This window comes from Gracilinanus agilis, chromosome 2 (assembly GCF_016433145.1).
Source record: "Gracilinanus agilis isolate LMUSP501 chromosome 2, AgileGrace, whole genome shotgun sequence".
NCBI classification, from domain to species: Eukaryota; Metazoa; Chordata; class Mammalia; order Didelphimorphia; family Didelphidae; genus Gracilinanus; species Gracilinanus agilis.
The window spans coordinates 673,347,334-673,371,365 of record NC_058131.1 but is presented as its reverse complement, the minus strand read 5'-3'; the positions used below and the strand labels follow the sequence as shown (position 1 = coordinate 673,371,365).

Genomic DNA, 24,032 nt, shown 5'->3' with positions numbered 1-24,032 from the left:
ATATATATATATATAACATATATATACAAAATGAATTTTAATAAATTTTATATGCTATATAATTATATAAATATATTTTCTATATAATTTTATTAAAATATTGATATAAATAAAATATATTTAATATATAAAATTAATATAATACATAATATTAATATAATTTAAAATATACATGAATACAAGTTATTATGTATATAGTTTTTTTTAAACCTTGCAAATACTAATACTAAGAATCAATTCTAAGGCAGAAGAGTGGTAAGGGCTAAGCTATGGGGGTTAAGTGTCTTGTCCAAGGTCAAACAGCTAAATCATGTCTGAGGCCAAATTTGAAGCCAAGATCCCCTACCTCTAGACCTGGTGCTCTCCCCATTGTGCTACCTAGCTACCCCTGGTCTATAGGGTTTTGAGGCTTACAAAACATTTTCTATACATTCGCTCATTTGTCCCTCACTATGAGGCACCCAGTGAAATCATTCCCATTATACATTTGAAGAAAATAAAATTCAGAAAAAGCAACTTGCCCAGAAATGGACCTACTAAGGGGTAGAGCTCGGATTGGAACCTGGTACTCTGGACTCGAGAATGTCCAGAATTTCCCTGTTACTTCTGTCCTGAGCTTAGGACATTTTTCTACTCTCCTGCCATCAGTCCTTTAGAATGAGCTCTCTGTTTGTTTTGGGGGGCACTCAGGAGCTGGACACTCCTTTTCCTCCACCCCCAGAGAGCTCCCCGGAGAAAGGTTGGTGAAATTCCCAGCCACCACCTTGAGCCCCCAATGAAAGAGCGGGCTGTAACCCACACCTCCGTTTGCCATATGTTTCTCAGAAGCTATTGACTCCAGCACAGGCTGTGTACAGCCCCTGTGGCTGGTCCTTTTGTCAGTGGGCAGCTAAATAACAATCTTTAATTTATAAGGCATCTTGCATTGAGCCATATCTCAAACAGGCTTCCAGATTTAATTATACATTGACGGAATTATATGGCAAGCTAAATTATAGAGCCGTGCTGGATGGTGTTGGGTCTGCCGTTGAGCCAGGTTAAAATGCCTGGAAGGATTGGAAGGTGGGATTTCTTTGGAGGGTTTTTTGTTGGCTGCTCAAAAATAACTGTTTAATGGGATTGAGTTTGGCAGAGAGAAGAAGAATCTGAGGCCCTTTGGAGAGAGCCCTTAACCCTTTCACGTCCAGAGATGTCAGGTACCAAGGGCTTCAAGGTGAAAAAGAGCCACGGAGAGTCACAGGATGGCAGAATTACAATTTCCCCCCACAGCAGCCGTCGCAGGTGATTGTCCAGTCTTTACCTGAAGGCCTTCAGGATGGACAAATGCCCTCATTTCCAAGGTAGCCCATTCCACTTTCACCAATTTATGATTGTGATGTAGCTACTCTTTAGGTCAAAGCCAAGTGGGTCATTTCTGCAGCCTCACTCGTTGCTACTAGTTCTGCCCTCTGGAACCAATCAATAAGCATCTTATCAAACATGTACTATGGGTCGGTCACTGTGGTAGGTGCTGGGGGTAGAAAGACAAAAAATGAAGCAAGTTCGACCTTCAAAGAACTCATAATTCTATTGGAGGAGAACGGCGTGCTCGTATATAAGTCAATTCAAAAAAAACTACAAAATAAATTTCAGAGATGCCCTAATAACTGGGGAAGGGAGTGAGGAATCAGGGAAGGTCTCAGGTAGAAGATAATGCTTAAGTGGGGCATTATAGGAATTAGGGCTTTTGAGAGATGGCAGTGAGGAGAGAGAACACACCAGCCCTGGTAGACTGTCTGTACAAAGACTTTATTGTTGTTCAGTCATTTCAATCTTATCTGATTCTTCATGACTCCATTTGGGCTTTCTTGGCAGAGATACTGGAATGGTTTGCCATTTCCTTCTCTAGCTCACTTTACAGATGAGGAAACTGAGGCAAACAGGTTTAAGTGGCTTGCCCAAGGTCACACACCTTGTACCTGTAGTGGTCTACCATTTCCTTCTCCAGCTCACTTTACAGATGAGGAAACTGAGGCAAACAGGATTAAGTGACTTGTCTAGGGTCACACACCTTGTATCTTTAGTGGTCTAACATTTCCTTCTCCAGCTCACTTACAGATGAGGAAACTGAGGCAAATAGGATTAAGTGACTTATCCAGGGTCACATAACTAGTATCTGAGACCAGATTTGAACCCAAATCTTTCTGACACCAGGTACAGCTCTCTACTATGCCATCTAGCTGCCCCAGGTAATGTCACAGAGGTAGGAAAAAATGGTATATTGTGCATAAGGAACATCCAGCTGGCCAGAGCCAACCAGAACAAGGCCAATACCTCTCTCAAGTGGTATTATTTGCAAACCCATATATCTCTGCTTCCAAGACTTCTCAAGGATAACAGTCCCCAGATCCTTTCATTGATCCTTACACCTCATCTGCCAGGTCTATCTCCATCCTGGTGATCCTCTTCTGGAAAGGAGTAGATTCTTTTTTTGCTGTAAATTACAAAAGACTGGTATTTCTCCATCTTACCATTATACCATAGGGTTTAGAGCTAGCAAGGACTCTGGGGATTCTTCTCTGGACCCTCTCCCTGACTCTCTAGACTTCCACCTCCACCATGATCAAGCAGCCTTCTCACCCTGAAAGATCCCTCCATCCTGTGTCCTTTACTCTCATTGGTCAATTTTTCCAAAACTTCCATTTTCAATCAAGTTCCCAGGCCAGGGGAGCCATGTTCATGCCTTTATTCCTCTCTGGACTCTGCTCCTGACTCACTGGGCTTCTTGTTCCACTATGTCCCTAGGTAGGTGTCTGTCCCCAATTCTCCTCCCCACTCCCCACTTTTCAGCTTTCTCTTAAACACTAACGCCCCCCATTAGAACGTAAACTCCTTGAGGACAGGCGCCATCTTTCTTTTTTGCTCCTGTTCCTAATCCCTTTGCCCACTCAGTAGCTGGTACATACATGGAGGGGTGTGTGTGGAGGGTTCAGAGACAGTGAGGCTGATGGCTTTGTGCAACTCTACCTCACCTAAATCCAATTCACCCACAAATCAAGACAGCACCCCATGATGTCTTTGAAAAGACGGGCAAAGAACGAATGAGCCTGGAATGTTGGGAGGACTTGGTGACTTGTTGGCTCGAGATCATCCCATCCACTTCCCTCACTTTACAGAAGAGGACCCTGGGGTCAAGAGAAGGGAGAAGATTTCCCCGAGGTCACCCATGAAATGAATGATAGAGCTGGAGCTCCAGCCCAGATCTCCTGACTCCCAGATGCCGTCCTCTTCTCGCTAGGCTGGAATTAGCCTCCGTCTTGTCTCTTGTATCCACAGACCGCTTCTAGAGGCCTGTGGGGAGGACTCTTCCGAGGTCAGACTTACAATGCACACCACAGACCTCACAGGCCTTTGGGATAGATGTTTGCTGTCTACTCACAAGGGGAATTCAGCTAACCCTCCTACCACCCGCCAGGATTAACCAGGCTTGAGGCAGAATTCAAACTGTGACAACAGCTGTGGTCTAGGCACAAAGGCAATAGCAATAATAATAATAATAATAATAATAATAATAATAATAATAATAATAATATAGCTAGGTGGTACAGTGGAGAGAACACTGAACTTGGAGTCAGGAAGACTCATCTTCCTGAGTTTGAATCTGGCCTCAGACACTTACTAGCTGTGTGACCCTGAACAAGTCACTTCACCCCCATTGCCTAGCCTTTACTGCTCTTCTGCCTTACAACCAATACCCAGTATTGATTCTAAGACAGAAGGTGAGGGTTTAAAAAAGAGGGGTCAATGGAGCTATAAGCACCTGGAGAGCTGCTTACTACTTGTGTGGCCTTTGGTGTCTCATGCTCTGTACCTCCATTTCCTCTTTTGTAAGATGAAGGTGTTGAATCAGATGTCTCTAAGGCTTCTTCCTTCTCAAAATCCCGTGATCCCTGCTCCTGGGGAGGCTGAGCTGCAGTGGGTTAAGCTGCCAGACATTGATAGGATGAGCCCCTGGGAACTGGGGGACCAGCAGGGTGTCTGAGGAGAGGTGAACCAGAAAGCTGAGCAGGTCAAAGATCCTGTGCAGATCAGAGTGGGACCGGGTCTGTCTTGGGCAAGATAGAGAAACATGATCTTTTTTTAAAAAAGACAACTACGATTCAGCTTTTTTTATATAAATTATTATTCCCCACAGCCTCAGGCACAGAATTGGGCACACAGTAAACATTACATGCCTTCTGACTGATAATTCCAAAAAGTTGCAGAGAAGGAAAAATAGAGAGAAGTAGAGAACAAGAAAAAGAAAGAACAAGAATAGATAACCGAAATCTTTGAGTCTAAGAGTTACCTCCTTTAAGGAGGGATGTTTGGCGACCCCTCTAATCCTCCAACCCAAATCCTACCCATCCTGCCCAAACAAGCCAAGCTCCCAGGACCTGAAGAGTCAAGGAGAGACCAAGATCGAGGGAGCCCTTGAAGTTGGCTCTTCTCCAAAGCAGAGGGAAGGGAGGGCAGAGGAGGGAGAGGAATTGCTGTTAGCCCAGTAGAGCAGACAAACCAATTGAAAGCCATCAGCCCATGTTGCCACACGCACTGTCAACCACTCTCTAAACTGCTTTTAAACCAAGCCAGACCTCTTCCCTGGGTCAAGAAGCTGACAGGGAGATAACAAGAGAACAAGGAATGGAGATAGATTTTCATAGAGATGGAGGAGGATGGATTGTGGAGAAGACAAGGTTGGGGGAGACCAGTGACAGGCCAAGTACATCCCTGAATGAGGAAGGAGTGAAAAAGTCATGGTGAGAGTCTCAGAAAAGAGCTCCCTCCCCATCCCCTCTGCCCTCCCCCAGCCTTCCAGCCTGTCTCCGAGGAAGAGGTAACCCTTTCGTTTTCCATCTCTTCTCTAGCATTCATCCCTGCTTAACTCCTAGGAAAGCGTGCCCCCTTGCTTAGGCTCATAGACTTGGAGCTAGAAGAGACCTCATAGCCATCAAGTCAACTGTCATTTTCAGATTTAAGAAAAAAGGAATTAACAAACTGAGGACCAGAGACTGAGGGACTTGTCAATGTTCACTCAGCTAAGAAGTAGCAAAGATGGGATTCCAACCCAGGTCCTTAGCCCAAATCCAGTGTTCTACTTGGAGGAATCAACTGCTCCATGATTCCTTTCCTCCCCAGCATATTCTATATGTCTGTCTGCCTGTCTGTCTCCTCTCTCTCCTTTTCGTTTCCCTATTCTCCCCCTCTCTGCTCTCTGTCAGTCCTTCTCTCCTCTCTCCCTCTCCCCCCTCTCTCTCTCCCCTCTCTTTCTCTCTCTCTTTCTCTGTCTGTCTGTCTGTCTCTCTCTCTCTCTCTCTCTCTCTTTCTCTCTCTCCCCCTCTCCCCCTCTCCCTCTCTCCCTGTCTCTCTCCCTCTCGCTCTCTCCCTCTCTCCCTCTCTTTGTCTCTGTCTCTCTCAATGGGTTCCTTCCCTCCTGCATTTAGACATGCATAGGTCTCCCCCATCTTCAAACCAAGAAGCCAATTCAATTAAAAACATTTAGTAAACACCTACTGTGTGCCAAGCACTGGAAACCAACCAAATGGCAAATAAAAACCTTTAAACTTGCTTGATGCTGCTGCCTTCTATACTGAACTTTCTCTGGCCTTCCCTGCCAAATACACTGCATTGGTGGAGGGCTCCTACTTTCCAATCACCATTCTTCCCATCATGGTGCTCATCCTTACCATGGATATTTACATCATTTACACCAACTGGGTTTGGGTTCCAAGGAAAGAAGAGCGGTAAGGGCTAGGCATTAGCAGTTACATGACTTGCCTAGCTAGAATCACACAGCTAGGAAATATCTGAAGTCAGATTTGAACCCAGAATCTCCCATCTCTAGGCCTGGCTCTCAATCCACTGAGTCATCTGTCTCCATTTTATAGATAAGGAAACTGAGGTTCAAGAGAATCATTTTCCATCTCAGAGCTGATCATTGACAGGGCTCAGACCAGAACCCAGCTCTTCTCATTCCACATTCCAAGTTCTTTGTATTAAATCAAAACTGTCATCCCTTCTACCCTGGCCTGACCCCAGTCTGCAAGGTAGATTCACCTGCCCCTCTGACTGGTCCTTCTCTGCCTCCTTTCTCCTCAGACCACATTATCTGTGCATTAAATGTGGAAAATCTTGGCCCCCATGTAAGTGAATCCTGTCTCATGCTTTCCCCTGTCCCCTCTGTGCAAATGACAGCCAGATCAATGGCTCCAGCCCTGCTGCATGCGTTTTCACCCAAGCTCCAAATCCCTCTCTCCTCCTGCCTACAGGACATTCCCCCTTAGACTATCCACCATCACGTCAAACTTCAATAATATTTAGGAATTTATCTAAACCCTTCCAGAACAGTTTATATTTTCAGCCTATTCTCCCTCGAGCTGTAAAATAAGCCTCATTGGTTTAATCTCCACTGTTTAAAGTAGGATTTTTTATTCATCCAAAACTTATCTCTTTCAAGTTCCAAATGGGGAAGACTTTTCTCTCTAGTATTCTTAGTGAAAAAGGTTATGTTCTTCACACACACACACTTCCTCTGGCCACCCACATCACCCACTTGTAACAATTCCTGGATTTACAGACTCTACTAGACTTTGCGCTTACCTTCTGTCTTGCCTACACCTAAAGACTTGAGTCTCCTGGAGTTGGAGGCTGCCCTGAGAAGAGAAAAGCCTCCTCTCCCCAAAATAGAGCACCTGGACCCCCCTCACCTAGCTGCTTGGACTCGTGGTTCCCTGGAATCCTTAGAGCTGGAACTGAATTTTCAAAGGCCACTCCCCACCCTCAGTTCATCAGGGTACCTTCCTTCCCCAGCTTCCCCTTCCTCCTTCCTTTCATTCCTCCCTCTCTCCTCCTCTCCCTTCCTTCCTTCTCTCCCTCCCTCTCTTCCTTCCGTTCTTCCTCTCTTCCTTTCTTCTCTCCCAGCTAGGAACCACCCCATTGGGGCATCAAGTATCCAAAGGTGAAGCTCAGGATAGAAACCAAGCAGATGAGAGGCACCAGAAGCGAGGGGTCTGCCGTCACTTCTAGCCCCTACCCCATGGGATTTGGGTAAAGAATGCTGGAGGCCAGGGACTGGGAGTATCAGCCCCATCACTTTCCAAGATAGAAGAAGAAGGAAAAATTAGTTTATACTGCTACAAGGCCAGCCGGTGGTGGGGGATAGTGGGGATGGAGGGACATCCAGGCATTGAGGCAGGGGGCTTCAACCTCTCAAGTTTTCCTATTTCCTTGGCTTCTAGACACATGCTTAACCCAGCAGATGAGGGCGTCATCAAACTCTTGGTCTTGATGGCCAAGGATCTGAATGGGATTCATAGATTACAGAACCAGAGAGCAAGACTTGTAAGAGAACTTAGAAGTTGGGGAGTTGGGAGGCAGCTAGGTGGTCCAGTGGATTGCCAGACCTAGAGACCAGAGATCCTGGGTTCAAATCTGGATTCAGACACTTCCTAGCTTTGTGACCCTGGGCAAGTCATTTAACTCCCATTGCCCAGCCCTTAGTGCTCTTCTGACTTAGAACCAATATATAGTATTAATTCCGAGATAGAAGATAGAAGTTTTTTTTTTTAAGTGAGGGAGTCCAATCCCTTCATTTTAAACATTAGAAAACCAAGGGCCATAGAAGAGATCACGTAGCTATTAAGTGGCAGATCTGGGACTGAAACCCAGCTTCTCTATAAATTAAACTCTTTAGCAAGGAGGTGCAGTGGATAGAGTACCAGGTCTGGAGATGGAAGATCTGAGTTCAGATGTGGCTTTGGACATTTACTAGCTATGTGACCCTAGGAAAGTCACTTTGCCTCTGTCTGCCTCAGTTTCCTCGAGTGTAAAATGGGTTTCATAATAACACCTATGTCCCAGAGTATTTGTAAGGATCAAAAAATAGGTACTTAATAAATGTTTGCTTCCTTTCTGCCATCTTTCCATTTTCCTTTTCTTCCTTTTTTCTTCCCTTTCTCCCTCCTTCTCTTTCTTCCTTCTTCTCTCCCTTTCTCCTTCCTTTTGTTCCTCCCTCTCTTCTCCTCTCCATTCCTCTCTCACTTCCTTCCCTCCTTCTCTTCCTTCATTCCTCTCTTCCTTCCTTCTTCTCTCCCTTCCTCCTTCCTTTTGTTCCTCCCTCTCTCCTCCTCTCTCTCCCTTCCTACCCTTCCTTCCTTCTTTCTTTATTCTCTCTCATCCTTCATTGCTTCCTCTCTCTCCCTCCCATTTTTCCCTCTTTCCTTCTTTTCTTTGCTGTATTCCACAGCTGTAGCCTACATCCATGTCCTTGAAAACACAGAACCAAAGAAGGTCAGAGCTGAAAGAAACTAGGAAAATTGTCTATTCCAACTCATTAATTTTACAAATGAGGAAACTGAGGCTCAGAGAGAGGGAACAGTTTGGCTATAGCTCACATCAGAGCTAGGACTAGAATCCAGGTCTCCTACCTCATGTCTTTTCCTCCCATACCTGTGAATTCATGTCCTTTATCATATCAGGCAAGAGTGTGGGATGGTTTGATGGCAGCTCGTCCCACCAATGGAAAAATGACTCCAAATCACTGTCCTGATGTGTTGGGTTGGTAGCACCATCTTCATATACTCAGGATGCCATTTTGGATTTGCAGTGGGTTTTTTTTTATTTCTCTCCCCATTCTTATCTAGTTCTCAGAAAATTAGCCAGCACTTTTTTTCAGATACTCTAAGTCAAATTTGGTGTTTCCTGTATCAGACCCAGCACACGGCTGAGCAGCAGGTCAAGGGCATTCTAAGATGGGCCTGAAAAATTGGCCAAATAACCAAATACACAAGCCTAGGACCCACAGGTGGCTGATGCCCATTTTCCCCAAGAATGTAAACACCTTGAAAAAGGAACTTTCCTCCTTTTGTCTGTCTCTCCAGGCCTAGCACAGTTCCTGGCACATAGTAGGTGACTAATAAATGCTTATTGATTAGATGATCAACCAATGGAAGTTTTACATTATTACATTCATGTTAAGGTTTATCTGCACTTCAAGGTGGAAAGTTAATTAAGAGACTAAGCACTTCCTACTCCCAGATTGGAAAGGGCCAAGGATATCTGTCACTTTTGCTCTTGACAATCCGAGAAGGCTTCCTAGAGGAAGTGGGATTTCAGAGTCTATTTGAATGACATAAGGGAAATTACTTGGTGGTCCCAGCATAATCCCATCCTTCCTCTCTCTCTCTCTTATAGGAATAGAAAAGAGGTCAGTGCAGGATAAATCAGTATTGTTACACGGGGAAACTTCATTTCCCATTGAGGAATTCCATCCTCAAGCGAGAGCTTCCATCCCTCAGTTCAGATGAATTCAGCAAACCCTGAAGTAGTCCACTTTGTTCTCTTTCCAGTCCAAGAAGGAATCGTGTAAAAGTCTCACCCCCAAAGTGCCCCCTGGGTTGAGCCTGCATTCTTTTCTTGCCCTTGTCTTGCTTTCAATGGCACAGTGTCCCCTCCCAGAGCCTCTGGGCTGTATTCATGGTGTTCATTAGTGGTGATGTTGTTTGGGGGTGACTGTGGCTGTGGCTGGATGACAGGCGAATTATTCAGGGACCAAAGTGTAAGAAATAACAGATTGTATGTGAGGGATGGGTGGGAGGGCCGTGAGGGGGTGCTGTGTGGGTGGGGTAGAGTGTCTGGGGGTAGGTGTATGTGTGAGGCGCTGGGTGTCAGGAGAGACATCCCCAGGGGAGTTACATGGGTGTCTGGGGTGGAATTGTGCACACGGGTCTGCTGAGAAAAATTTGGATAGTGGGTGGGTGTCTGTGAGGGCTCATGTCAGATCAGCCACCTCTTCATCAGGAGGGAAGAAGCGGGTCTGGACCTGAGCCATGTCAAAGCGAAGTCCCCCTGCCAGTTCTGCAAACATCACTTGGGACATCAAATCTCCCCTTCCTAGGGAGCCCGGAAGCAGGGGAAGGGGCCTCGTTTGTTCAGCTGGTTTCCTGTCGTGCAATTTTATTAATAAGCTCAGGCAGGGAGTCACTCTGGGACCAGCCCCCTAAGACAATGAACAAGCCTCAGCCAATTAATTTGGATCCTCGGGGACTGGAGACACCTACGAGAGGGAGAAAATACGGCACAAAGTTGTTTGGAAATGAACTGTTTCCTGAAGTCTTGACCAGGAGGCCCTACAGGAACCCTAAGCCCCCCGGGGAGGCAGTGCAGCTGGCTTTCCACCCAGCCTCTCATATATATATATATATATATAATCTCCCCCTATCTTAGAAGCTTCCTCCCCAGATGTAGAATACCTGGATGAGGTTGCCAGCTGTGGACGGCCTTTCCTTTCTTTTCTCTTTATCACCCCCATCCCATTCCTTAGCACCCAAAGCCATGTAAAAACCCAAGAAAAAATGATCCAGCACCTCTCCCCAGGCTGAACAAATCCTAAATGCTATTCTTCTGGCAGCGCTCTGAGATTCCCTTGGAGATCACTTGCCATCTAAGTTGGGTCTGTTTTGTGCAGGATTATTTTCCGTGTTGTCTCCCCCATTAGAATGTGAGCTCCTTAAGGGCAGGATCTTTCTTTTTGTCTTTCTTTGTATTCCCAACACTTAGCACAGTACCTAGCACATAGTAGGTGCTTAATAAATATATGCCAACAGACTGATGCTGTCCAAAAGTGTGTCTTGTACTGAAATCTATTAGGTGGTGTAGTGAATAAAACACTGAGCCGGGAGACAGGAAAACAAGTTCAAATCCAGCCTTAGACACTTACTAGCTGTGTGATCCTGGGCAAATCACTTCACTCTGTTTGCCTCAGTTTCTTCATCTGTCAAATGAGCTAGAGAAGGAAATGGCAAACCACCCTGGTATCTTTGCCAAGAAAACCCCAAAGGGGGTCACAAAGAGTAGGACACAACTGGAAAACAACTCAACAACAGGTCATAGAAGGCTTCCAGGTCAGAGTTCCTTGGAGCTGTCCCTGCCTTTGTCATCATTGGAGAATAATTTTAAGCATCTCCAATTGTCCCTGGCAGCAGAGCAGCAGGGCTTTCTTTGATTCCTCACCCCTGTGACCTTAAACTTTGGGCTCTATCTAAGAAGTAGCCAGTTGGAAGAGGAATGGATGTGTCCTTTCTGGCCTGAAAGAAGGAAACTAGGAGCAATGGTCGACATTTTCAAAGAGGCAGATTTAAACTTGATCTAAAAAAAACTCCCCAATCATTAAAGGTGTTCCTAAGTACACTGGGCTGCCTCGGGGAGACACGAGTTCCTTCCTCTTGATGGAGGTCTTCCAAGCAAAGGCTGGCAGATCATAAAGGAAATTCTTGGGCAAGTACAACTGGAGAGTGTTTGGCCTCTGAGTTTACTTTGGCCTGAGAGTCTATGATTCTGTGACTTGTATGAGCAGAGGCAGGAATGAGGATTTTGTGATGTCTGCCAAATGCAAGTTGAGAGACTAGAAGGGATGTGTAGGACATATAGAAATTAAGTTGGTTCGACAAGATGAGAACCAATCATAGAGGATATGAAAGCCAAGAAGAATGGGCTCAAATTAAAGCCAGAATTCAAAGCAATAGGGAGCCTATATAGGTTGTAGAACAGGGGAGTCTCTCACAGCATTATTTTCCATAGGAAATAAGTTATACCCTGGCCAAGTAAGCAGCAGAGAACACTTGATCTCAAGTTCTCTCTTCCTTTTCTGTAGATCCCAGGCATCCTGAGTTCAATCAATTCCTTTTCACTGACAGCGGTTGGTCTCTATTCCAGGTAACACCAACAGCATCTTTGCCCTGGACTACATCAGTGGAGCACTGACTCTGAATGGTGTGTTGGACCGGGAAAACCCTCTCTACAGCCACGGTTTCATCCTGACTGTAAAGGTAAGAAGACCATTCCCCAGCCCTGGCAGATGCCATGGGAATCCCCTTCCAAATTCAGGACCTACCCGTGAAGTGAAGGAGACCATTCCCTCCACTCTACCCCAGAAAAGGGAACATAGCTGAGGATCCTGTGAGCTTCTTAGCCCCTCTCAGAAGCCTCCTTTCTTGTTTCTAGAAAAAAAGGAAGGGAGAGACACTTGGGGAGATGCCTGGGCTTTGAACCTGAAGACTAGCTCTGATATCTACACTAGCTGTGTGACTATAAGCAAGACATGCCCTTTTTCAGTGACCCAGTTTCCATATATGTAAAATAGGGAAAATAATCCTTGCGTTCACAAGACTATTATGCAGAAGGCTCTTTGTAAATCATCAACAGTCTGTGTAAGCTCTTACTGTTTACATTTAATGTCTCTGGACCTCAGCTGGAGAACCTCTGAAGGTTCTTCTTGCTCTAAATCCCATGTTCATGTTATCACTCAGAGGGAATTTGCATTCTGCCCAACACAGCACTACTAAAACACTTTTTGGTTGATTGGAGATACATGAACAGGGATTGGATTCATTGGAATTAAGACCTCAAGATGGAATCAAGATGGCTCCAGGTTTCAATCCAATCTCTGTCCTAGAATGACTATATGATTTGGGGCAAGTCAATGAGCCTTAATTCACCATACATCGGTTCATTTGTGTTTCTCTTCGACAAATATTTTTAAGTACTTAGTAGATACCAAGTTGGGGCAGCTAAGTGGTGCACTGGACTGAGTGTTGGGCTTGAACTCATCTTCCTGAGTTAAAATCCGTCCTTAGACACTTACCAGCGGGGCAAGTTACTTCACCCTGTTTGCCTCAGTTTCTTCATCTGTAAAATGAACCAGAGAAGGAAATGGCAAAACTGCTCCATGATCTTTGCCAAGAAAATATCAAACAGGGTCACAAAGATTTGGACACAGTCGAAACAACCAAATAACTACAAAAAGGTGCCAAGTTATGATTATTTCTCCGATTACTTTGCCATACCACTCTCAAGACTTTCTGATTTTTAAAAAGTTTAAGACAAAAAATCTATTTGAAATTTGTTAAACTTGGGTCTTTCTAGTAAACGTTTTGCACTATGCAAAGCATTTAATAATGCAATAGTAAAAAGATCTTTTCAAATTGAAGTGGGCCACCCTTTTCTCCAAATAGCTTAATTGCTGTCAGTTTGTTGGAAAACACACCTTAAATGCATGTTTCAGACCTTCTAAACTTTCTTTGATCTCTTATACCACAAAAAACATAGGATATACTCTATAGATGTGGGGGAAATCTTGTTAGTATCCAAGACTTCTCTGTGGACAGTTTTATTACGTGAAATGCACACATTAATTTAAAATCCTAGTTTTTGAGCCCCAAACTAATTCACTGACTTTTTTTAAAAGGAAAAATTATGAGCCAGCTCTGGGGTATTGGAAAAAGTATTAGATTTGGCCCCAGAAGACCTGAGTTCAGAGAGAGGGTCTGTCACCCATTGGCTGTGTGACCCGAGACTTCCCTCAGCCCCCTATTCATCACGTCTAAAATGAGAGAGGCTGGATCATAGAATCACCGAGGTCCTTTCTGGCTGTAAACTTGTGAACCCCGACATGTCTGACTCCTTGTGACCCCGTGGACCACAGTAATCCATGAGTTCCTTGGCAAATTGCTCCAGTATCCTTGTCATTTCCTTCTCCAGTGGATCCTTTTGTCAGGTAATCAAAGATTAAGTGACTTGCCCAGGATCATCCAGCCTCACATTTTGTCCATAGTGTCTGAGGCTAGAGTTGAACTCAGGTCTCTTGAATTCCAGGCCCAGCACTCTATCCACTGAGTCACTTAGCTGCCTCCTAGGCATACAGAGGCTAAGTGACTTGCCCAAGGTCACACAACTAGGGCATGTCTAGCACTGGATCTGAACTCAGCTCTTCCTAACTCCAGACTCAGTGCTCTTAACCAGTGCCTCTGAACCTAAAACTAGGATAATTTTTAAAAGAAAAAAAAGCTTTGAGCCCCTATCTTATATGTATATATTATAGGTTTTATATGTAAATATACATATATCTTATGTGTGTATATATATATAAAATGTCTTATGTGTATACTATATATCTTAGGCATCTAAGTATGCATAGATCGTATGTGTATACATTGTATACATGTATATATTCAATACGTTTTGTGTATATATATGCATGTATAAAACATCTATTATTATTCTATATTCATATACTGTATATCTTATATGTATATACCGTTTATCTTATGTGTATATGCTATATATCTTATATACATGCATGTATCTGGTGCATATATGTACATATAAAACATACCTCATGATACCTATTATAATAATCATATACAATATATAATTTCTGTTCATATGTAATATGCATATATCATGTACATGCAATATGTCTTCTTTTTATATATGTATGTCTTATGAGTGTATATGCATAAATAAATAAATTTTGTTTATACACTATATGTTTTAATTTAAAATTTTTTATTTATATTCTATTATATATTATTTTATTTATATCTCTATAATAATATATTTATTGTATCCTATATGTTTTATGTATACATAAATATATGCATACATAAAATCTATTTTCTGTTCCTATAGCATCTATTTTATGCATATATGTACATGTATTTTGTGTATATGTGTATACACAAAAGATATCTTACATGTACATAAGCATATGGACTATATCATATGTGTATATATGCATATATAGAATATAATATAGCTTATATTCTATATATGCTCTATTTCTTATGTGTCAATATAAAATATCTGTCTTTTGTGCATCTATGTGTGTGCTGTATATATTTTATTGTATGTGTATAAATGCATATATAAAATATATCTTCTGTCTAGCGATAACTGTCTTCTCTGCATCGATCATGTCTCTGTGTCTGTCTCGTGTGTCTGTACGTCTGTGTCTCTGGTGGACCCAGTTCTCTGGGTGCCGCCTCCCTCCCGAGAGCTCCTTGAAGGCGGGGGTCCTTTTTGCCGTTCTTTGGATCCCCAGCACTTAGGACGTGTCTGCCAGTCAGTGCTGATTGGGTGCCTGTTGACTGACCCAGTGAACAAGAGTTCTGTCTACGCCATCCCTCCCAAGATGCCATTCAGACTTTGCTAGGAGACCCTGCGAGCCTCCCTGGACATCCCATTCCTATTCTGTGCAGCTCCCATGGCTAGGAAGTATTTTCTTAGCCCTAACTGTGTCCCTTCTCTTCTTTGCTCTCCAGGATCAAAGAGAACAAGTTAATCCCTTTTCCCAAGACAAAACAGGGAGGGAGAAAACCAGCATTTAGTAAGCTCTTGCTAGGTGCCACACACACTGCTTTGAGCCCTTTACGAATATCTCATTTGATCCTTATAATAATCCTGGGGGGTAGGTGTGACCATTATGCCCATTTTACAGTTAAGGAAACTGAGGCAAGTAGTGGTGAAGTGACTTGCCCAGGGTCTCGGAGCCCAGGGTTCTATCCATTTCAGCACAAACTCTCAGACCTTCTCTTCTGCAGGCTACCCATTCCCCGTTCTTTCCCCAAAATCAGATTAGTGGTTTTTTTGGCCGCCATGTTGGATTTTTTACTCCTATTAATCTAATTCAGTAAATATGTCTGAGACACCTCCTAGGTGCCAGGAGTGTGCTAGACACTGGCGATACAAAGACAAAAACAACAGACTTCCTACTCTCATGGAGCTTCCAGTCCATTAAAACACTCAGATTCCATTTTTCCCAGTCAAAGTGCTCTCCACTTTGTCCCATTTCTGTCTCTGAACTCCTCTCGGCTATGTGGCCCAGGAGATAGAGCACCAGGCCTGACGTTAGGAAGACCTGAGTTCAAATCTGGCCTCCAACACCTACTAGCTGTGAGATCCTTGGGCAAGTCATTTAACCTCTGTTTGCCTCAGTTTCCTCCTCTGTAAACGAGGGATGATAAGAAGACCTTTCTCCCAGGGTGATTAGGAGGATCAGATGAGATAATATTTATAAAATGAGATAGTAGCACCTACCTTTCCATAGTTGTCACGAGGATCAAAGTTCTTAGCACCATGCCTGATACATAGTAAGTGGTATATTTAAAAAATAGAATATATTATGTACTATATGTACTACAGAATATTTATTATATAGTCATATAATTATATATAAAATAGCTGTTATTATTATTATTATTGATAACCTGTTGCAGAAGGAAACAAGGGCCATATGCCAGGGAGGCACCAGATAGCCAGAGGACTGGGGGGCAACGTCTCCCAGCACCCCCAGTGAAGAGAAGCAGGAAAGGGTAGCCTATAACAGCCCAACCCCCTTCCTTGCTCCCCCAACAGCCCGTCCTCTGATCACAACCTTCCTTTTAATTAAAATCAATATGGAGCTGGGCCTGTGGCTGGGAAAGCCATTTAGGAGTATGGATCCAGCCCAGACCACGGGGGTCCCAGGAGTTGGTGTGAGAGGGGCCATTGATTGAGGGAAGAGGAGGGGGTGGCAGGTAGAGTCAGGAAGCGCTGGGCTCTCGAAGTGACTCTGCTCCAGCAGGTTGGAAAGGACAACGAGCAAAATGACTACACTTAACCTCAATCAACAAGGCCCTCTGCTAATAGCCAGAAGTCAATAAGGCTCCCCTCCTCCCCGCTGCCCCTTCTCGTTCCCTCGTCTTCTGTCAGGAGGCCTTAACTGTTTAACTCAATGAAAAGAGGACTATTTGGATTGTTTGAGGGAAAGCAAAGGGTGAAGAGCCGAGGGAATTTGGGAAACTAATAGATACGATTGCAAAAAATCCCCAAGGATCAATCAATAGGGGCTCTTGCCCTCCACTGCGCTGTTCTCCATTATCTTTTCTCCTCGGGGTCTGACTCTGCCCACCCACCCCCAACCCACTTCTTCCTGTCCTGCGGTCTCTGAGGCTACATGACAGGATTCTTTCTTTGCTCCCTGATGTCAGCATACCGTATGGGGCTTAGCAGAATACTTTAAGTAGAGTAGACGTCCAATAAATGCTTGTTGAATGATGGATTGCCAATGAGCTTGTGCCTCAGTTTCCCTGTCTGTCATTTTTGGGTAGAGCCCCTTCCTTGATTCCAAATGGGTCCTCCTACACACTGGCCTCTTCTTCCTTTTCTGTTCCGTCTTCCTTCCTCCCCTTCTTCCCCATTCCCCCTCCATCTCCCCAGAGCTAAAATGTATTTTCTCCGGCACGCAGGGCACAGAGCTATATGATGACCGAACGCCGTCAGATGCTTCCTGCATCACCACCTTCAACATCCTCGTCATCGACATCAACGACAACGCCCCAGAGTTCAACAGCTCTGAGTACAGCGTGGCCATCACCGAGCTGGCCCAGGTGGGCTTTGCCCTTCCCCTCTTCATCCAGGTGGTGGACAAGGATGAGGTGAGTCCTGTGGAGCTCCCTGTCCCCCTCGATGTCCCGGGGGGCTGTATTGCCTGGCTTCTTTGACCACTGCTGTGCTGTGTGACCTGGAGTGGGCTCTCCGCCATCTCTGGGACTTAGGTTCCTCGTAAATAACAGAGGGATGCTATGTGAGAATAAATAGGACCACATAGAGGAGACTTTTAGAAGAAATGCTATCCCTAAATTCCGAGTGTCTTCTCATAAATATACCACCTTTTCTATTGGAAGAAGGCAACGTCCTACGAAAAATAGGAGCCTTTTATGCTTGGGAAACGATGGGCAAACGTCAAGAAGGCTCTGTTTGGGTCAGAACCGTCTGTCTCTGCTTCCCAGGACCCTGGGTGGGGATAGGGCTGGGGAGGTGGGAGAAGGGACCAACAGAGCTTCTTTGGTTCAGGGAGGTTATGAACAAGTTTGAGACCTCTGTTCCGTGCCCACTTTCCTTACTTTCATGTTGAGGCTGATTCGAGAAATGGGGGTTGCTAGACTCTGCCTACGCTTTTGTCTGGCCCTCCTCCTGCCCTCGCTCCTTCGCTTCCCCCCAGAGCCCGTGCCTTACCTTCTGTCTGCAGCTCGAGCCCTCTGCAGCCATTGTTAATGGGACTAGTGTTTATTATCACCCTCTTGGACCATTCCACGGAGAGATTCCATTAGATTTCTAGCCCTGAGGTGATACTCCTCAATTACCCCTCTTGTGGGCTCCCGTGAATCTCAGCTAGCTGTTTTCACTGCTCTCTCTCCTCTTCCACCATCTTGCCCTCTACGGCGTCTCATTATCAAGTCATCTCTCCCCCTGGACCCGCCGCCGCCATTAACCCCTTCTTCCCATTCCGATGGCTTCCATGCCTGCATCCCCAGATGAGACACTGTCCCCCAGTGACCACAAGCCCTACATGAGGAAGCAGGATGTCTCCTGCCCCTCCTCAAAGCTCTCACGTCCACCCCCCCACCTCTGCATGGGACAAAATCATCCCCAAAGGATGATGACGACCAGCCGTGGTGGCAAGTGCCATTAAGGCAGAGCCTGGCAAGTCTCTAAAGAGACCTGAGTCACGGAGCAGCTGAGCCATATTCAGTGAAGCATTCATAGGGTGAAGCCCCAGGAATGGGGTGCCTCAGAAAGGGATGGCCAGACCAGGTTAGATACCGAGCCAGGGCCAGATACGGGCCAGGAGTCAAGAAGACTCATCTTCCCAAGTTCAAATCTGGCCTCGGACGTTTAGGAGCTGGGCGAATCACTTTGCCCTATTTGCCTCAGTTTCCTCATTTGTAATAGGAGCTGGAAAAGGAAATGGCAAACTGCTTCAGCCTTTGTCAAGAATATTCCAAGTGGGATCAGGAGTTCAGAATGCCTGAGAGACAAATGAATAACCACAAGCCGATGCCAGACTTGGCGCTATAATATGCTACACTGCTTTGTGGCTTCCTTTCCCAAGGCCATCCTCTCAGAAGAACTGGATGTGCCTGATTGAAGGTCCACAACAGGGCAAATAGGTGGCTCGGTGGATAGACCACCAGGCCTGGAGATGAGATGTCCTGGGTTCAAATCTGGACTCAGACACTTCCTAGCTGTGTGACCCTGGGCAAGTCACTTGACCCCCATTGCCTAGTCCTTACCACTCTTCTGCCTTGGAACCAATACTTAGTATTGATCCTAAGATAGAAGGCAAGGGTTAAAAAAGAAGAAGCAGCTCCATGAGGAACTCTTCCCTGTGTCCTCTCTTATTAACACTAGCAGCAGCAGCAGGGAGAGGGGAGATCAGAGAGGGAGCCCGACCACTGTCCATTCATATAATGTGACAGTCATGATGTGAAACGCCCCAAGGCAAATACACCCGTAACTCCCTGCCATGAACCACATTTGACTTCTTTCTTGGAAGAGAGTTATAGGGCTTTGCCATGCCTCCATCCTTTAGGCTCTCAATGTCACTATCCCTTCCCCCCCCCCTTTCCCCATTTGGCCTTAGTTCTCTTTCATGTGTTCTATTTGGCTTCTTGGGTCTTTCCTGGGTCTCCTCCCCTGTCCCCCTCCCACCCTTCCAGCCCTCCTGGGAGCAGAACTAGCCACAATAACATTCTTTCTCAGCTAAAGCCCAGGCAGTGATGTTGTCCTGCCTGGGTGGAGTATGGATTATTGCTCCTCTTATTATTGTTTGCTTTAACTGTCTTGAAAGCAACTGATGGCTAAACACATAAATAGAGAGAGGCAGAGTTGCCTAGTGGATAGAGCCTTGGATCCTGCTTCAAATTTTCTCTCAGGAACTTCATGATGATATGGCATCAGTCAACTGGTTTGGCCTATCTGAACCTCAGTTTACCTCACCTATAAAATGTGTATCATAATACTGCCTCACAGGGGTGTTGGGAAGATCGATGAGATCATATGGGCAAAGTACTTTATAAACCTTAAAGAAGCAAAATATATATATATATATATACATATATATATATATATATATATATATTCTTATGGGAATTTTGAGTGGCCCACAGCAAGACCCATGCCCGACTAGAGCAGGAGGGTTAGACCAGGGGACGAGAGAGGGGCAGGAACAAACTGAAAGACCAAGATTTCAATCTAAATATTTAGAGCCTTCTCTCCTGATCCATCGTTTCATATTATCCATTGGCTGTTCTGCTCCATTAGCTGGCATGATTGGGCTGAATAAGCCCCCCAAATTAGGGAGCCAAGAGAAATATCTTGAGTCTACTTAGGAAGTTTCTTTCAGGACCTCTAAAGACCACTGTGTGCGTGTCTATGTGTACACATGTATATCAAAGGAAAGAAAGTGAGGGGGATGTATGTTGTTCTCGTTAAGTCATTTTCAGTCACGTTTGATTCTTCTTGACCCCATTGGGGGTTTTCTGGGCAAAGAGACTGGAGTAGTTCACCATTTCCTTCTCCAGTTCATTTTACAGATGAGGAAACAGAAGCAAGCAAGGTTACGTGTCTTGCCCAGGGTCACACTGCTAGAACAAATTAAAAACCCTCAGATAAAGACCAAATTGGAAATCCTAAAAATCAAAGGAGAAATTAATAAAAATGAAAGTAAAAGAACTATTGAACTAATAAATAAGACTAGGAGCTGGTATTTTGGGGGAAAAAAACAAATAAAATAGATAAAGTATTGGTTAATCTAATTATGAAAAAGAAAGAAGAGAACCAGGGTCACACAGCTATTATTATTATAATGTAATATAATGTAATATAATATAATATAGTATATTACTATATACATGTAAATGTTATTGGGATCAGAGGTTTTACGAGTATGGGGAACTCCCAGTATGGAAACTACCCCTCCTTTCACTGATACAAATAATTTATGTATAATTCACAGTTTTAAGGACTGTCTTAAGCCCTGAGAAGTTACATACCTGAGGACATTCAATGAGTAGTGTAGTCTTCATGCTGACATGAAAAGCTGACCTTGCCCCAGACTCTTACTAATTGTGTGATCCTAGATAAGTCACACTCTCCTGTTTGCCTTGGTTTCCTCATCTGTAAAATGAGCTGGAAAAAGAAATGGCAAATCGCTTCAGTCTTTCTGCTAATAAAACCCCAAATGAGGTCACAGAGATTCAGATGTGACTGAAAACAAATGAATGACAATAATGGAAATTTAGCATTTCCTTCAGTTATTTGTAAACATGATTCTGAGAAGGGCTCCCAAGGCAGCCAAAGGAGTCCAATGACACCCCAAAGGTAAAGTGGAATGAAGAGTGACCCCAAATTTAGGAAACTTGGAGTCTAGTCTTGGTTTTGCCACTCACTAGCTGGGTCTCCTTGTGTAAATCATTTTCTCCTCTCCAGGACTTGGTTTCTCCATCTAGAAAATGAAAAAAAATTATTCTAGGATGATTTCTAAGGTTACTTTTATCTCTAAAAATATCTATGGGGGCAGCTTGGGGGCTCATTGGATAGAGAGCCAGACCTGGAGATGGGAGGTCCTGGGTTTAAATCTGGCCTCAGACACTTCCTAGTTGCATGACCCTGGACAAGTCACTTAACCCCCATTGCCCAGCCCTTACCATTCTTCTGCCTTGGAACCAATACTCAGTACTGATCCTAAGGCAGAAGGTGAAGGTTTTAAAAAATAATAAATTAAAAAATAAAAATAAATAAAAGTATCTATGACTCTAAGGTGTTAGGAGACAGTGAAAGTAGATACTGTCATCTCATCCATGTCCGTTGACCTCATCCATGTCTAGGTTGTTCATGGTCTTCCTTAACCCTGATCCTCTGCCTTTCCTTCCTCTCCTGCTGCTCCCTGAGCTCATCCACACCACTCCTTCCCTTCTCACATAGGAGCAAGAGTAAAGTGGCCTCGACTTCCCTTCCCTTTTCATCCTTCATCAGGGAGGAAGCCTGGTCCTGTCCAGGTCCCTCTGCTCATGCCAGGACTGGAATGGGGCTTTTTATTCCTGTCTTAATACCTTCTTCAGAAAGGCTCAAAGGCAGCGGGCCATTTATAAAAGCCACTTGAAGGATAAAAGATAAGGAGGAAGCAGGAAGCAGAGCAGTGAGCAGAAGGAAGATGAGCCCCAAGTAGAAAAGGGAATCGGAGGATTGAGGCAGTAGAATCTCGGGATTTACAACTGGAGGCCTCCTGAGAGGTCATTGGGCCAAAACCCCACTTTTACCGATGAGAGCAGAGAGGCTTCTAGAGGGTCATGAAGATGGCCAAGATCACACAGCCCAGGAAAGGTACTCCGGAGCTAAGCCACAGCTCCATCTGCTTAGGCAACAGAAAATCTCTCCCTGGATGCTCCTTCTGCCCCATCTCAATAGATATCCACAAGATGAAAGGCACCATGGTACACTGGATTTGGAGTCTGAGAGCTGAGTTCAAATCCCAGCTCTGCTCCTTAGTTCCTTTGTGCCCCTGAGCAAGTCATTTCAACTTACTCAGCCTCCAAGAAGTTCCTCAGACCTAGAACAAAAAGGCTGAACTATCTGACCTCTGGTTAGATCTTCCAGCCTGAAATCTGTGGTGATCCTATGATAGCTGCCTCACCAATCAACAAGTGTTGTTTTTTTGTTTGTTTGTTTGTTTGTTTTTGTTTTTTGTGGGCCAGAGATAGCTCAGGGGCAGCTAGGTGGCTTAGTGGATCTAGAGGCAGACTTAGAGATGAGAAGTCCTGGGTTCAAATGTGGCCTCAAGACCCTTCCTAGCTATGTGACCCTGGGCAAGTCACTTAACCCGCATTGCTTAGCCTTTGCCATTCTTCTGTCTTAGAACTGATGCTAAGACATAAGGTAAAAGTAAGGAAAAGAAAATAGAAGGAGAGGAGAGGAGAGGAGAAAAGAGAGGAGAGGAGAGGAGGGGAGGGGAAAGGAGGGGAGGGGAGAGGAGGGGAGGGGAGAGGAGGGGAGAGAGACTCCCTGCCCCTTGCAAGATCTATTTCTTACAAATATTGAATAACTATTAAGCAAGTTTTCCAAGATTCACCATGTAAATATATCACATCTATGAACTCCTCGGAGATTTCCTGGTCCCCAAATCCCTCATAATACCCAATAACAATGAACCCTCTAAGATGGGGTGTCCCTAGGATACTGATAGCCATACGAATTTCCAGGCCTACCTTTCTACCACTCCTCTGTCCCACTACAACTAGTCCAAGCACAAGCTCCTCTGGATGGCCCCCTTCTCTCCTTCTCACTAGTTAAAATGTCCCATTGAAGACTGGGGCCATAATGTGGGAAAGATGGGAGAGGAGGGAGGGATTGAGGAGAAAGGAAAGGAGCTGTGAAGCCCTGGAGGAAGCTTTTCCCTGGCCAGATAGTGGGTGTGGGGGAGGGAGGGAGGGTTTGAGAGGAGGCATCGGGCCAGACACAAAGAGCCTTGAAGGAGGCAGCTGATGGTAAAGGCGGGTGTGCGTGTGGGCAAGCCACTGGAGACAGGAGAGAGAGGACAGTGTGAGAAGGACTCTGAGTCAGAGGCAGGCCGGCCAGGCATCTTGGGTGGCCAGCCAGGAGAGACAGGTGGTAAATCTGAAGCAGAAACAGAGGTGGTTTGGAGAAGGAAGAGAGGCCTCCTTGAGTGTGAATCCAAAGGAAACATTTTTCTCTGGGAGAATCTGTCTCCCTCAGAGAGATCAGTATGGAGTCCACGAAGAAGACAACGAAGGTTAGGCAAGACTCCCGTCTGGTGGGCTCCCACGTTAACATCAAGCTTCAAATATGCTCTCTTCCCATCCTAGGGAGGATTTTTTTTTTAAATTTCTTCCAAAGTTTAGTTTAAGGATTAAAAAAAAAATAGTAGGTATAGGAGGCAAAGGTTTCTGGGAAAGCATTGTGCCAGGCTCAGGAAGTGATGGCGTGTGGAGTCATTCCCCGCAGCAGGCCTTGTACACTGGCTGGGCAGAGATGGGGGGTGGAGGGTGTAAGGATGAAGGGAAGCCACCAGATCAACTGCAGAGATTTTCGGCAGGCAGAACGACAGGCCAGGATAAGAACCAGAAGAGAAATCTCACTAATCCAAGATAAAGCCAGAAGGAGCTAAGAGGGAATTAAAGAAAGTGTTACAATTCCATGTGGAGATACCTAAGGGTTTGGATGTGGGCCAGGCAACCCCTGGGAAGAATTAGCCCCCGTGCGATGTGGCCAGATGTGTGAGTGGCAGGGGATGGAGACAACAGGCGGCAAAAGTTCGGGACATCTGATCCTTGCCAGGCAGCCGGCCCGGATTTGTGGCACACCCAAGGAACAGAAGAATGGGGCGACGGGGTACCTAG

At 45.0% G+C, this 24,032-nt stretch overlaps 1 protein-coding gene across 1 annotated transcript in view; it reads left to right on the top strand.

Moving 5' to 3' along the window:
* Positions 1–24,032, top strand: part of CDH23 (cadherin related 23) — a 357,372-nt gene that overhangs the window by 33,680 nt on the left and 299,660 nt on the right. The window contains exons 2-3 of the mRNA XM_044660245.1: positions 11,731–11,843; positions 17,082–17,270. Coding sequence (XP_044516180.1) covers positions 11,731–11,843; positions 17,082–17,270 — 302 coding nt within the window. The remainder of the gene's footprint in view (positions 1–11,730; positions 11,844–17,081; positions 17,271–24,032) is intronic.